This window comes from Podarcis bocagei (assembly GCF_964188305.1).
Source record: "Podarcis bocagei genome assembly, chromosome: 10".
In the NCBI taxonomy this organism is placed as follows: Eukaryota; Metazoa; Chordata; class Lepidosauria; order Squamata; family Lacertidae; genus Podarcis; species Podarcis bocagei.
Genome location: NC_138135.1, coordinates 6,447,849 through 6,463,379, shown reverse-complemented (window position 1 = coordinate 6,463,379; position 15,531 = coordinate 6,447,849). Strand labels below are relative to the sequence as shown.

At 50.6% G+C, this 15,531-nt stretch overlaps 1 protein-coding gene across 1 annotated transcript in view; it reads left to right on the top strand.

The window, feature by feature from the left end:
• LOC308596857 (cadherin-related family member 5-like) overlaps positions 1-13,362 on the top strand; it is a gene marked incomplete at its 5' end in the record, with an annotated part of 51,287 nt that extends 37,925 nt beyond the window's left edge. The window contains 2 exons of the mRNA XM_081212164.1: positions 1,580-1,770; positions 10,034-13,362. Of these exons, the coding sequence (XP_081068290.1) occupies positions 1,580-1,770; positions 10,034-10,930 (1,088 nt within the window). The 3' untranslated portion in view covers positions 10,931-13,362. The remainder of the gene's footprint in view (positions 1-1,579; positions 1,771-10,033) is intronic.
• Positions 13,363-15,531: the final 2,169 nt, after the last annotated feature.

Sequence of the window (15,531 nt, the reverse complement as noted above, 5' to 3'; positions counted from 1 at the left end):
ATAAGCGGTGGTTTTGCTGTTGTTACATATGAATCTGATCGGTGCAGGGACAATGGTGGAGGAAGGTGTGTGTGTGTGTGTGTGTGTGTGTGTGTGGGCCACCCCGGGTGTCATCACAGAGGGGGGTGACAAAACGACAAAAATATGAGTTTTAAAAAATAAAAAATTGGACTCACGAAACTTTTTAGTTATGTCAACAAACATTGCGTGGTGAGTTCCTGCCCCCCCCCGGTGTAAATAAAGACACATGACACAATTATTAAGGTTAATGGGCTAAATAAGGCCACAACTTGATTGGTTACAGGTGACGAGTGGTATTGGCTTAGGCATTGGTCCTAACCAACTATATCCGGCTTCAGCCCGTCCGCTTGAAGTCCGGGAAGGGTTAACCACCAGTAGGGGGAGTCCTGCTGATGCACATCAACTAGGAACTCTCCCGGGGTCACCAATAGGGGGCGTGCCTTAGGCCCTCACCTCCATAGGCTTCGGACAGGGCCACACCCCCCAGAATCCTTTACTGGACTACCCTTCAATATGTGGGGCAGGTGATGGCGTAACCTCCCTTCTTCCATCTACAGAACAATACCAATGCCTAACCGCCAATACCCAGAAAGTTGTGACAGTTTGCTACAAGGTAGGCAAAAACCAAGTGGCTGGTGCCAATTCACCAAGTGGAAAAATTCCTACCAGGCCCCTCAACGGCGACCAGCCGAGGTCCATAGCAAGGTCAAGGAACAAAAACCTTAAAGGGCGGGAGGGTGGGAAAAACAGGAACAGCTGGTAGGCGGGGAAAGAGGGAGATCCCCAGCCGCGTCCTGCCTTAAATAGGGCAGGCCATGCCCTCAGAGCAAGCTGATTGGCTGGCCAGGGGATGACGCGGCCGGGGATTCCCCCCAATCATGCGGGGCTGAGCTCCAGCCGCTGTGCGCATGGTGCGGTCGTGAAGCCCACAGCCCCATCTCCTTCAAGTGGCTTAACAATGCGCAGCTGGCACTGGGCGCCACACCGGGGCGGGCGACGCTTCCTGCAGGGCCTGCGTGGGACATGAGTCTGCCCTCCGCCTCTCCCTCAGCCGCCCTACGGCTGAGGGGGAGGCAGCGCAGAGGTTCCACGCAGCGCCCCCGCCCCAATCGGTGACTCGCCTGCGCCCGGCTGCGGGGCATGCGCACCGCACCTGAGCGGATAGCTACCGTATTTTTCGCTCTATAAGACGCACTTTTCCCCTCCTAAAAAGTAAGGGGCAATGTGTGTGCATCTTATGGAGTGAGTGCAGGCTGCACAGCTTTCGCTGAAGCCAGGAGAACAAGAGGGGTCGGTGCGCACTGATCCCTCTTTCTCTCCTGGCGTCGCTTCGCTGGAGAGGCGCTGTGCAGAGGGGAGAGAATATTTTGTTTCTTGTTCTCCTCCTCTAAAACCAGGTGCGTCTTATGGTCGGGTGCGTCTTATAGAGCAAAAAATACAGTATGTCGCTGTGCAGGACCTCTGCAGCCCTGAGCTCCCTCTGCACTGCTTATTGCGACTCAGAGTGAGACCCAATGCTCTTTTCCTCTCGCCCCCACCTTCTCTGCTTCCTGATCAGTCCCCATGGATCCTCTCGAAGCCGGGCACCAGGGGACAATGGACGCCGGGATCCTGGCAGGCGGCCTGGGGGCGCTGCTCTTGGTGACGGCCATCATTCTCTTCCTCATCCTGCGAGCCATGAAGAAGAGGCAGCGGCGCCAGCAGAACATGGAGCGGGCGGCTCTGGCCATGGAGAAGCACCCCAATGTGGTAAGCGGGAAAGGCGTGCGTTGATGTGCAAGCTCCAAAGAGCGGGCGCCACGGGAGAAGCACCTTGTCTGGAGCCGTCAATGGTAAACTACAGCTAAGGCGTTCGAAGCTCAACGACAGCCCAACCACATTGTCTAAGCAGGGCTGGGAATGTCCCCCGGTCTGAAATGGGGGGGACATTCCCCGGTCCAGTCAGTTTGGACAGTGCTGGGTGAGAGGGAGCAAGGGGTATGACGTGGGCTGGATCTACATGGATCTGTAAAAACGTTATTAAATATAACATCATATAACTCTCCGTGCCTTTTTCCATTGATGATGACTTTTAGAAGACATCTGAAGGCAGCCCTGTTTAGGGAAACTTTTAATGTTTAAAAGACTATTGTATTTTAATATTCTGTTGGAAGCCACCCAGAGTGGCTGGGGAAACCCAGCCAGATGGGCGGGGTATAAATAATAAATTGTTATTATAGTATTATTATTATTATTATTTATACTGCACCCATCTGGCTGGGTTTCCCCAGCCACTCTGGGAGGCTCCCAACAGAATGTTAAAAACACGATAAAAGATCAAGCATTAAAAACCTCCCTAAGCAGGGCTGCTTTCAGGTGTCTTCAAAAAGTCAGATAGTTCTTTATTTCCTTGACATCTGACGGGAGGGTGTTCCACAGGGCGGGCGCCACCACCGAGAAGGCCATCTGCCTGGTTCCCTGTAACCTCGCTTCTCACAGGGAGGGAACCGCCAGAAGGCCCTCAGAGCTGGACCTCAGTGTCGGGGCTGAACGATGGGGGTAGAGACGCTCCTTCAGGTATACTGGACCGAGGCCGTTTAGGGCTTTCAAGGTCAGCACCAACACTTTGAATTGTGCCCAGAAATGTACGGGAGTCAATGGAGATCTTTCAGGACAGGTGTTATGTGGTCTCAATGGCCGCTCCCAGTCACCAGTCTAGCTACCGCATTCTGGATTAGTTGTAGTTTCCAGGTCACCTTCAAAGGTAGCCCCACGTAGAGCGCATTGCAGTAGTCCAAGCGGGAGATAACCTCCACGAACTCATCTAATCCTCTTCGACTGCCACCCAGGTTGATGGCCTTTGCTGCCTCCTGTGGCTGTGAGTTCCATAGTTCAACGATGCGTTGTGTGAAGAAGGACTCTCTCCTGACTGCTCAGAGAGACCCCCCCCCCCAAAATATTCGGCCTGCCTTCCTCAGAAAAAGGATTTCCGCTGTCTCTAGATACTCACAACACTCCCTTGCGTTTTCCTTCTGCTTTTCTCCTCTCTGTTCCTGGACTGCCTTCAACCCCCCTCAGCTTTTCCCACCCTTACCTGGCCTTTTGACAGTGGCCCCCCACCCCAGCCTGACATGAACACCCCCCGTTTCCAGGGACGCTTTGGCCACTTAAGATGTAGCTGGACTCCAGCTCACACCAGCCTGGCCAATGGTCAGGGGAGGGTCATCGAGTTGGAAGGGACCCCTGAGGGTTATCTAGCCCAACCCCCTGCAATGCAGGGATCTTTTGCCCAAGGAAGGACTCGAACCCGCAACCCCGAGATCAAGAGCCTTGCGCCCTAACGACTGAGGTATCCCAGCAGCGGGATTTTTCTTGCAAATCATAGGAGGATAGGAGGGGAATAGATGTTCACAGAAATTCCCCAAGATAGTGCAAAGCTTTCAGTGCAAAGCTTTCTGCAGCCGCAATAATGATTTTGCGAGCGTGAAATTTTGTGCACGGGAACACGAAGAATTATCTGGCGAGGCTGTCCTGATTTCATTGTTCCCATGTGCAAATTCCGTTTAAATCATCATTGCATAGGCCTAGGGGTGAGCGGGGTGCCTAGGGGTGCCTTGCCCAACATGGAGCCCTTCAGCCGCCTCGCGCTACAACTCCCAACATCCTCCGTGTCACATCTGCTGTGGCTGATGGCAATTGTAGTCTGAAAATCTGGAAGGCACCAAATTGGGGAACCAGGCACTACTGGAACCCAGAAATCCTGACTTATCGACAACTATGGGAGAAGGGAAAAAAAACTCCAGAGATTTGGACAAATCACTCCGGATAAGTCTCAGAGTGGTTTCACAAGCCCTCATGAACTGCCACCTGCTGGCCATTCCTAGAATTTAAAGCATTTCAGTTGTTACTTACGAATTTCACAAACTGCATGTACCGCATGGTTTTCTTTCTTTTTTAAAAAAAGAAGTTGAAGCAATTTACGAAATGTGTGCATGCAAAATTTGTGTGTGCTTCTGCCGTGCCCAAGTCCTTTTGCAGAGACCTGGTTGCTTAAAACGGGTCGTGCAACACCTTCCGCCCCGGTCAGGCTGTGGGTCCCTCCTCCTCTGGCCTGCCTGCCTTGCTGTGGTTCTCTGCGCATGCTCGTTCTCAAGCCTTGACCTTCTCTCTCTCTCTCTCTCTCTCGTTCTCTCTCCCCTGTCTGTCGCTCTCGGCTCGCCCTGCCACCCGACAGAGCTTAAAATGGTTCCAGCCGGTGAGTGCCCAGATGGGAGGGAAAGGGGGGAGGGCAAGCGGGGGGGGAGAGACCCCACCCTACCCCTGCCACCCAGCACCTCCGCAATGGCGGCACCTACCAAGGGATGCTGTTGGCGCTGTGGGTTAAACCACAGAGCCGAGGGCTTGCCAATCAGAAGGTCGACAGTTTGAATCCCCACAACGGGATGAGCTCCCGTTGCTCGGTCCCTGCTCTTGCCAACCTAGCAGGTCGAAAGCACGTCAAAGTGCAAGCAGATAAATAGGTACCACTCCGGCAGGAAAGTAAACGGCGTTTCCGTGTGCTGCTCTGGTTCGCCAGAAGCAGCTTAGTCGCGCTGGCCACACGACCCGGAAGCTGTACGCTGGCTCCCTCGGCCAGTAAAGCGAGATGAGCGTCGCAACTCCAGAGTCGGCCACGACTGGACCTAACGGTCAGGGGTCCCTTTACCATCAACTAGTCAACACAGTTTTGCAAGGCAATTTCCCCATGCACAACAGACCTTTGCATGTTACTTCTGCAGATGTTAGCATTTTAACGCACACTGTGGTCTAAACCACTGAGCCTTGGGCTTGCCAATCAGAAGGTCACGGTTCGAATCCCCGCGACGGGGTGAGCTCCCATTGCTCAGTCCCAGCTCCTGCCAACCTAGCAGTTCGAAAGCACCTCAAAGTGCAAGTAGATAAATAGGTACTGCTCCAGCGGGAAGGTAAACGGCGTTTCCGTGCACTGCTCTGGTTCGCCAGAAGCGGCTTAGTCATGCTGGCCACATGACCCGGAAGCTGTATGCCGGCTCCCTCGGCCAGTAAAGTGAGAATAACGCCACAACTCCAGAGTCGTCCACGACTGGACCTAACAGTCAGGGTCCCTTTACCTTTACCTCATTCCAAACTGATGCCCAGGGATAACTGTGTCAGGAGTTCAGGCTACACTCGAGCAGGACAATGGCAGACACACATGCCCGACTGGCATGTTCTCTCCCTCCTGGTCAATCGTTCAGGAGCTTCATAAGTTTTCTTCAGCCCAAACATCACAGTGACCGATGCCAACCAACACCAGCACACTTAGGGATCCGCAGAGTTTGCGCAGTTGCGTAACAGACCTCAGCAACTCGGTATCTTGGCTAATCTATTTTATTTACATATAAACACACACGGAGCACTGCAACATCCTGTCTTCTTCAATTCCCACTCTGTGGGGTCAAAACATACATCGTCATGAGAAAGACAACAATCCCATGACTGCAATCATGGATTAGGAATTCTAACAAACTGGACCATGCTCACGATCCTGACATTCATGGCAAGCAGCCTCAAACAACCCAGAGGATGCCAATGTTCTCAGAATTGTAGAGTTGGAAGGGACCCCCAAGGGCCATCTAGTCCAACCCCCTGCGAGGCAGGAATTGCAGCTAAAGAATCCCGGATGGAGAGTTACTGAACGGAATCACTATGTGCCAATTGGGAGGAAAGGAGAAGGACTACCTGTCGGATGCCTTAGCAGGGATAGCCAAACTTGGCCCTTCAGCTGTTTTGGGACTACAATTCCCATCATCCCTGACCACAGGTCCTGTTAGCTAGGGATGATGGGAGTTGTAGTCCCAAAACAGCTGGAGGGCCAAGTGTGGCCACGAATGCCTTAGAGGCTTAAGGGAAGGAGCATGAAGAGGGTGGGTGGCCCCATAGGAAAGGGGGGGAGAGGGGGCAGATCTGGGTGACACAGGCCAAAGACAGGGGTCCTTCAAGCCTTAATAAAAGTCAGCAGTGTGGCACAGTGGTTAGAGTGTTGGACTAGGACCTGGGAGAGACCAGGGTTCGAATTCCTACTCAGCCACAAAGCTCATGGGGTGACCATGGGCCCGTCACCGCCTCTCTCAGCCTAACCTCCCTCCCTCCCTCACAGGGTTGTTGTGAGGCTAAGGTCATAGAATTATAAAACTGCAGAGTTGGAAATGACCCAAAGGGTGATCTAGTCTGACCTCCGAAATGTGGGTGCTTCTAGGAGGAAGGGTGGGATACGAAGGTAAGAAGGAGCCTGCATGCACATTTGAAACACGTCTTGCCCAGAAAGCCTCTGAGAAACAACGAAAATTTATCCCAGCGGAGGCTCTTTCTATGCCACCAATGGATTAGGCCAAATAAGATGTGACTGGGAGGGAGGTGGGGAGCCCGTAAAAAAGAGCGAGCCAGCAGGAAACCCCACATTTATTAGCGAAAATACAATCTTCGCAGACTTGGTGGAGTTCAAGGAACGCAGCAGTTCAACCCCGGTAGATCTTTTTTTTATATATATATAAAATTTTTGTTGGGTTTTCACAATTTATATAAACACACACAATACACAATACAGACATACAAACACAAAGACAAACATATATAATTTCAAATCCTTAATTTCTTAACCACTTTCCCTGACTTCCCCACACCTCCCCTTCTTGCATCCCAATTCCAATAATTAACTCAGCAAGTTCTTATCTCCAACTTTTACCTTATTAATATTTTACTTAGTTCTTCTTAATTAACCAAATTTAACTTATAGACCTCGACAACCCCGGTAAATCTTGCCCCATGGATATTGGCAAAGCTGAAAGAGCCCACCTCCCCACAGTCGTCAATGTCTCCTCCTCTCCAGGGCTTTCCCCAAGCGATCAGAGACTGTGCCTGCATGCAAACAACCTCTCTTCCACCCTCTTCACCCCTCTCAAGGTTCTGTGAGACTAGGGAGGAGGAGAACTTGTAGCTGCTGCTGCTGCAGCAGCAGCAGCAGCAGGGGGAGACATCCACAACTCTTCACCAGCTGGACTCATCTCTGCCTCTCGGCCTCCCTCCTCTCCTGATTCAGCTTCTACCTCTGATTCCGGACTTCACTCTGCACAGACTCTCCCCGCCCACTAAGCCCTGTTACCTTTCCAGATTCTGACACCTCCTCTTCCCAGGCTTCTCCCTCTGACCACTCATTATCGTCCCACCACCAATCCCTGGGCTCCGAATCTTCTGTGGGAATGTTTAGGGATGCGGGGAGGCTTTTTTGTCTAAGCTATCCTATCCCAACTTGTCTTTACAAGTTCAACAAAATCAGCAAAGTTAACATTCCCCTTTTTAAACACACGCACAGCAGATAGCTTGCTCAGACTCGTTAGAGTCTCTGTAAATATTTCTTGGTATTTCCCCTGTTTAATCCCTCCTAAAACAAGACACTATGCAGTCTTCTGTAAAGTATAAAATGTTTACTCACAAGTAATCATCTGTTCACACAAAGGCTCCCAGAAGTGGTTAGAAAATACAGTGGTACCTCGGGTTAAGTACTTAATTCGTTCCAGAGGTCCGTTCTTAACCTGAAACTGTTCTTAACCTGAAGCACCACTTTAGCTATTGGGGCCTCCTGCTACCGCCACGCCGCCGGAGCAGGATTTCTGTTCTTATCCTGAAGCAAAGTTCTTTATATATATATATATATATATATATATATATATATATATATATATATATATAAGATATTTATTAAGATTTTCAAAATATTACAAAAGAAAAAAAGAAAAAAGAAAAATACAAAATAAAAATAATTAAAAACAACTCAATCTTTCCATTACTTATTTTTCATTAGCTTATTTCCCGGACCTCCTCACGCCTCCCTTTTTTGTATTCCAATTCAGTTTGTTGGTTCAGCAAATCCTTCCCCTCTTTGTTTATCCTAATCTTTAATCTTAAAATATTATAACATTAAATCTTTACCTATTCGTAATCCATTTTTCATATTCCCTTATAGTATTGCAGCTAAAAACCACTTAGTTTCTATCCAACATAATTCTAACATTCATTAATTTTACAATATTTCTGTAAATAGTCTTTAAATTTCTTCCAATCTTCTTCCACCGACTCTTCTTCCTGGTCTCGGATTCTGCCAGTCATTCCCGCCAGTTCCATATAGTCCATCACCTTCATCTGCCATTCTTCCAGAGTGGGTAAATCTTGTGTCTTCCAATACTTTGCAATAAGTATTCTTGCTGCTGTTGTAGCATACATAAAAAAAGTTCTATCCTTCTTTGGCACCAATTGGCCGACTATGCCCAGGAGAAAGGCCTCTGGTTTCTTCAAGAAAGTATATTTAAATACTTTTATCAATTCATTATAAATCATCTCCCAGAAAGCCTTAATCCTTGGGCACGTCCACCAAAGGTGAAAGAATGTACCTTCAGTTTCTTTACATTTCCAACATTTGTTATCGGGCAAATGATAGATTTTTGCAAGCTTGACTGGGGTCATGTACCACCTGTATATCATTTTCATAATATTCTCTCTTAAGGCATTACATGCCGTAAACTTCATACCTGTGGTCCATAACTGTTCCCAGTCAGCCATCATTATATTATGTCCAACATCTTGTGCCCATTTAATCATAGCAGATTTCACCGTTTCATCCTGAGTATTCCATTTCAACAGCAGATTATACATCCTTGACAAGATCTTAGTTTTGGGTTCTAACAGTTCTGTTTCTAATTTTGATTTTTCCACCTGGAAACCAGTTTTCTTGTCCGAATTATATGCCTCCATTATCTGATAATAATGAAGCCAATCTCGCACTTTATTTTTTAGTTTCTCAAAACTCTGCAATTTCAGTCTATCTCCCTCTTGTTCCAGAATTTCCCAATATTTCGGCCATTTGGCCTCCATATTGAGCTTTTTCTGTGCTTTGGCTTCCATCGGTGACAGCCACCTTGGGGTTTTGTTTTCCAATAAATCCTTATATCTTAACCAAACATTAAACAATGCTTTCCTGACAATATGATTCTTAAATGCTTTATGTGCTTTAACCTTATCATACCACAGATATGCATGCCCTGAAGCAAAGTTCTTAACCCGAGGTACTATTTCTGGGTTAGCGGAGTCTGTAACCTGAAGTGTCTGTAACCTGAGGTACCACTGTAGTTTAAATGTGGTGACTATCTCCTTATGGGAGAAAGCCCGCCCTTTTCTTCTCTTGGCCTGGAGCCAAAGGTGCATCTTAGTAGTGCTGTTGTTAAGATGGCATTGATAGAGACAAGATGGTTGCCAGCCTGTGTGGTTCTGGTTCTTTCTACCAGGCCCATCTCAAGTTACATATAGGAAATTTCGTCTCAGTCCTGGAAAGCAGGAATTTCTGGCTGGAGGACTGAGACAACCTCTAGCAATGTTGTGTTTGACTGCACCTGATTCTTACATCCCACACCTTCTTCCCCTGGTGGCTCCCCAGTCAGTACCGCCCACCATTCCTCTGCCCCCAACCCATCCATGACACCCCAGGAATTTGTTCTCAGGGGGAAGGGGTTGCCTCCAATAAGCACGGGGTAACCAGCCAGAGCATGGCGTGGGCATGGATAGTTCAGTTGGTAAGAGCGTGGTGCTGACACAAAGCTCGGTTGCCAAGTGCAATCCGTTCTGAAACATCCAAAATGTTTGGCAACTTCCGATTGGTTGCAAGAGCTTCTTGCAGTCAAGTGGAAGCCGTGTCGGATGTTCGGGTTCTGAAAAACGTTCGAAAACCGGAACATTTACTTCCGGGTTTCCTGCGTTCAGGAGCCGAGATGTTTGAAAACGGAGCCGTTCGGGAACCGCCAAGGTTGCAGGTTCAGTCTTCGTATATGACAGCTGCATGTTCCTGCATTTCAGGGGGTTGGACTGGATATTCTTCAGGGTCCCTTCTATGAAGCACCCTGAGATGAAAGCCCCCAACGCCAGGTCCTGCCATCTGGCCTGGCTCCCCTCTGCTAACGGGGCCCTTTCCCTTTCTCCCCTTCTACAGGTCAATGCTGGAAAGGCCTCGCCGCACCCCGATAACGTCTACTTCCAGAACGAGGGGTACAGCGACCTTGGCGACGAGGCGCCCAAGACGTACGGAGGCCAGGCGGCCCTGAACTCCAAGCTGGATTCGGCGAGGAGCGGGAAAGGCCTGCCCGTTGGTGACGCACCGCTGGCCAACTCGGTGCCCAAGGGTGGGGTCCAGGCCCGATCCAGTGCGGCCCCCAAGAAGCCCGAGGAAGAAGAGGAGGCCAAGACGGCTCTCGTCAACGGAAAGGCCCTCGAGCAACGCCCCTCTCTCTGCCTGGAAGACGAGGCCTTGCCCAAAGCTGCGGAGCAGCCGGTGGAAATGCGGGTGGTGGAAGATGAGGATGAGGAAGATGAGGAAGACGAGGCTACTCTCTTCCCCGTGGGCAGTGAGGAGAACCAGTTTGGAGACACCATAGGAGGACCCGAGGAAGAACAGCGCTCCGAGGGCGGTCCGCAGCAAGGGGGAGAGTCGGTGCCAGAAGGCAAGATGGCTGCCAACGGGGGCCCAAGCCACGTGGAGCCCGCTCCTCAGAGCCCTACTGCTGACAGGAACTGTGAGGGTGGCAGAGGGGCTGGGGAACACCCTGGGTCCCCCAGCGAAAGCATGGACGCATCCCAGGTTGTTCCCTGTGGCACTTCCGCTCCAGGGGACACAGAGCCCAGCGACACAACCCCGGCCCCCAAGGAACCAGTCCCCCCACTGCCGAAGCTGGAAAAGCTGCCCACGGAGGACGAGGAGGAGGACGACGGGGAGGAGACGCCGAAGGCCACATCGCCCACTTATCGAGACCCCCTGGCGCCTCTGCCTGTCAGCGACGTCAGGATGCCCGCCACGCTTTTGCAGCTTCTGGAAGATTCCATCGAGTGCTAGACTGCCCCACCTCAAGCCTGCTCGGCCAGGGCGGAGGGAGGGAGGACAGTGGACGGTGTAGAGACAATCTCCTTTCACTGAGGCGAGCGTAACGGGGCAACCGTAGCTCCGGGCATTGGTTTGTGCTGAGTGTGCAGACTGGGTGGAAGGGTCTGCCACTGGATCCCGGGGCTCGTGCCAACATTGGGGGGCTCCTTTCCTCAGCTCTGTCTGCCAGGCGCACAAAGGCATTTGATTTCCTGAAATGGGGCGTTGCTGACTCTTTAAACCCACGATAGACATGTTAGGTTCCCCCCGTAAGTTGGGGTCGGCCAGGCAGCCCACCAAGGGGCACCAGCTTCTGTTCAGGGTCTACCAACCGGGGAAGGGGGAATGCTTTGGCCTGGGGGTTGGTGGGAGGGAGGGGGCATATTCCCTTCTCAGCAGCTTCCCTGGCTGGACAAAGAGGAGTGGGGAACCCCCGAGGGAGGAAAGCTCAGAGCAGAGGAGAAGTCAGAGGGAGGAGGTGCTAGATGATGCAGAAGCAACAGGATTTAGTGAGCAGGAAGAGCAGATGACAGGGTGAAGTTCAGACTCCGAAGGTGGAGCAGAGGAGGGGTGTCAAGCTGAAGAATCCAGGGAGTCTCCCTCTCTGGCTGCAAAAAGCTCCCCTCTCCCCTGGTCTCTGAGAGCGCACAAAGTAATGAGAGGAGCGGAACAGAGACCAGAGATGTGCAGATGCAACTTGAAACCGCTTGGAAAACATCTGGGAGAGGAGTCAGCCTTAGAGAGGGTGGAAGGCCGGGACCTTCAGTCCTGGCAACTGCTCACCTACTGGGGAGCGTTGCTGAGTTGTACGTTCATTTCCTGGAATAAAAAGTCAACTTCACTGACAACAGAGCTCTGCCTCTTTTGTGCCAACTTGCGTCTGACTCCAGCCCTGATAGCCAGATGTTTTGGACGGCAACAACCGTCATCAGCCCCAGCCAACACCCAGCTGGGTTGTCCGAAAACACCTGGAGGGCAACAGGTTGGCTAAGGATGCTCTAGAAGGTCTCCCAACGTCATGCCATGCGTGAGCTGTCGATTCTCATCCCCAAACACCCGGTGGGATGCCCTCGGGGTGTTGCTGGACTCCCTCTCCCATCAGCCCCAGATAGCGCGGCCGATGGCCAGGGAAGATGGAAACTGTAGTCTAGCAGCATCCAAAGGGCACCATCTTAGATATCTCAGCAGGCGTCAGATCCTGAAGGAGAGGCTGATTGCCCCAAGGTATGTAAGCAACGTGGACCACTTTTTGCAAGCGAGGCTCTTGGGCAAAGCAGCATCAAACCTCCCCTCCCCTAGCCAGGAGCTCACCTGTGCTGCTTCTGCAACTGCTCAGTCGAAGCCACATCCCTGGGGCTGGATGCGTGTCCCAGGGGGCCTGGGGACAGCCTGTCCCAGAAGGACCAAGGCCGAAGAAAGCCCAGGGCTACCCCAATGTCTCACCACCAGCCCTTCCTCTGCAATCCTGTTGGTGGCTGTGCTGCAATATAACACTGAATGTATGATAGAAGCAACTGTTGTCTTGCTTGCGTCTTGGGTTGGTGAGTGCAAGGAAGCTCACTCCAGAAGCTATGTCTAAAGGAGGTCCGAGAGGACATCATGTTACAGAGGAGGAGGAGGAGAAAGCCAATCCACGCCACCTCGTCCGTTTGTATATTGAAATTAAAGAAAGCATTTTAAAATAAAAAAAAATGCCAGATGATCTTTGTGTCCATCCGGGGGGAAGTTCTGGGACAGGGTTTGGCAGCGACATCCCAGAATTTGCTCAGAGTTGCAGCCAGCTCACGACTTGCAGAATCCACGGGTTTTTTTTGGGTGGGTGGGTGTGTCATATGGAAGTTTTCAATCTTTGATGCTTTATCGTGTTTTTAATATTTTGTTGGGAGCTGCCCAGAGTGGCTGGGGAGGCCCGGCCAGACGGGAGGGCTATAAGTAATAATTTGTTACTAAAATAATTATGGGTGCTGCAGAGGATTCTGGGCCTAGCTGACACCTTTCCCCTTTTCTTGCGAGGAATCTTATTCGAAATAAGAGGATTTCCCTTAAAAAAAGGGAAACGTTGACAACTATGATACTGGGGCACAGCCTTGGCTTGCAGGTAGCTGTGCAAGAAGCAAAAACCTGTGTGCTGAGGTTGGCACAGTGAATGCATTGTGAACAGTGCCATTCTAGGCACGGCCATAGGCTAGCTGCTTCCAGATGTGTGGCTGCAGTGGAATCACACGCCCAAGCTTTCTTTTCTGGCATCCACACAACATCTGCATAAAAATGTCAGCCCATGTTCCTCCCCACGACTTAACCTAGATTTACCCTTTCACGAGAGTTTGAGCACAGTGTGCTGGGCCCGGGGGTAACCCAAGTAACACGGTCCAGGTCCAGTTCTGAATCCAAGGGTTCTGAGAGGAGTCAGTACGACAGGGCCAAGGCAGGAAAATCAGGCTAGGTCAGGCGCAGGGTCTCAGGCAGGTTCCAACAAGCAGCAATGTTGTTCCCGCAACCTGGGAGGGGGTCCGACTGCCTTTTATCTTTGTCGGGGTAACGGCCGGTCCCGATCCCCTGGCGACTCACCTCCCTGTCTCGCCCGAAGGCAAGCACTCCTCCTGCGAGTACTCAGGTCTCTCCTTCTCTCAGACCTCAGTCTCTGCAGCTCGGGAGACGTCGGTGGGTGACTAGACCCAGAGGCCGCCTCAGCCTCTCCTGACCCAACTGGTAGTGGAGCAGCTGTAAGTGATGGCCCAGCTGGAGGCAACGAGGTCATCCCCGCATCTGGAGCCAGGGCAGGCTCAGGCCTCTGACTCGGCCCAGCTGGTGCTTGATGCAGGGGAACCTGTGCAGACTGGGGCTCTTCAGAATCAGGCCCCAGACTTGGTTCAGATGCCGCCTGGGGCAGAGGATCCGGTGCAGACCGAGACTCCTCTGGTTCCGAGTCTGAGCCCGAGTCCTAGGCCATCACACTGTGGTCCTGTTGTCACAGTGGACAACCAGGTGTCCCAATAGGATTTGAACAAGTCTCCCCTCCTATGGTTTTGAGCAACTGCTGTTTTGGAAGCATCGCTGCCTCCAACTGTCTTGGCCTGTGTCACCCAGATCTGCCCCCCCCCTTTCCTATGGGGCCACCCACCCTCTTCATGCTCCTTCCCTTAAGCCTCTAAGGCAGGCATGGCCAAACTTGACCCTCCAGCTGTTTTGGGACTACAACTCCCATCATCCCTAGCTAACAGGACCAGTGGTTAGACATGATAGGAATTGTAGTCCCAAAACAGCTGAAGGGACCAAGTTTGGCTATGCCTGCTAAGGCATCCAACAGGTAGCCATTGGATTTTCTGCAGCCTAAGAAAATGCAAGGATGACCCTGATGGAATGACAGCACGGCAACTCGGCTAAAATGTGCGGAAAGACCCAGTGCTTGCCTTTGCAGAAGCCATGCTGCAAAGCCCTTCAGCAAGACTTGTCCTTCACTAGGCTCGGTAGTTTCATTTACAGTTTACAGGTGTTAAGATGACTGATCTTAAATAAGTTGGCGTTCTTGTTATTAAATATACCAAGAAAAAAGCACACCAAGAACTCAGGTCAATGTAAGTTTCAATAGTGAGAGTGGTCCCTACTTGCAAATCAATAATCGATAGAAACAAGCTTTTCTGTGCGCACGTTGATCTACCCACACGTAGTTGTTTTCCTTGAGAAACGTAGAGAATAACAGGACATATTTATCCGAAAGTCCTCAAACTTACAAACTTAAAAATTAGCTGATGAAGGTGAATACATTGAAACAGGGCCCTGTCCTGGTTTCCAATCCATAACTGACTTCTGCTCAATGAAAGACCTACACTGGCTCCCAGTATGTTTCCGAGCACAATTCAAAGTGTTGGTGTTGACCTTTAAAGCCCTAAACGGCCTCGGCCCAGTAGACCTGAAGGAGCATCTCCACCTCCATCATCCAGCCTGGACACTGAGGTCCAGCGCCGAGGGCCTTCTGGCGGTTCCCTCACTGCGAGAAGCCAAGTTACAGGGAACCAGGCAGAGGGCCTTCTCGGTGGTGGCACCCGCCCTGTGGAATGCCCTCCCACCAGATGTCAAAGAGGAAAAAAAACTACCTGACATTCAGAAGACATCTTAAGGCAACCCTTAAGGGAAGTTTTTAATGTATGACATATTAGTGTATTTTTGGTCTTTGTGGAAGCCACCCAGAGTGGCTGGGGAAACCCAGCCAGATGGGTGGGGTACAAATAATATATTATTATTATTATTATTATTATTATTATTATTATTATTATTATTATTATTATTGAAACTGAGTCTCCATCTGCAACCTGATAAATCATAAGGATCAACATTATTGTCGAGTGAAAAGGAGAAAATCTTTGTAACGAATTATTGTCTTATACATATCTCTTTGAGTTTGCAATCTCTGTTAGAGTTTGTAATCTCTATTTGAGTTTGTAATCTTTATTAGAATACATACTTTTGAATGGGTTAGTTTTTGTTTCTATCGACTACTGAATTGTGAGTAGGGACCACTCCCACTACTGAAACTTACACTGGCCTGAGTTCTTGGTGCGCTTTTTCCTTAAGAT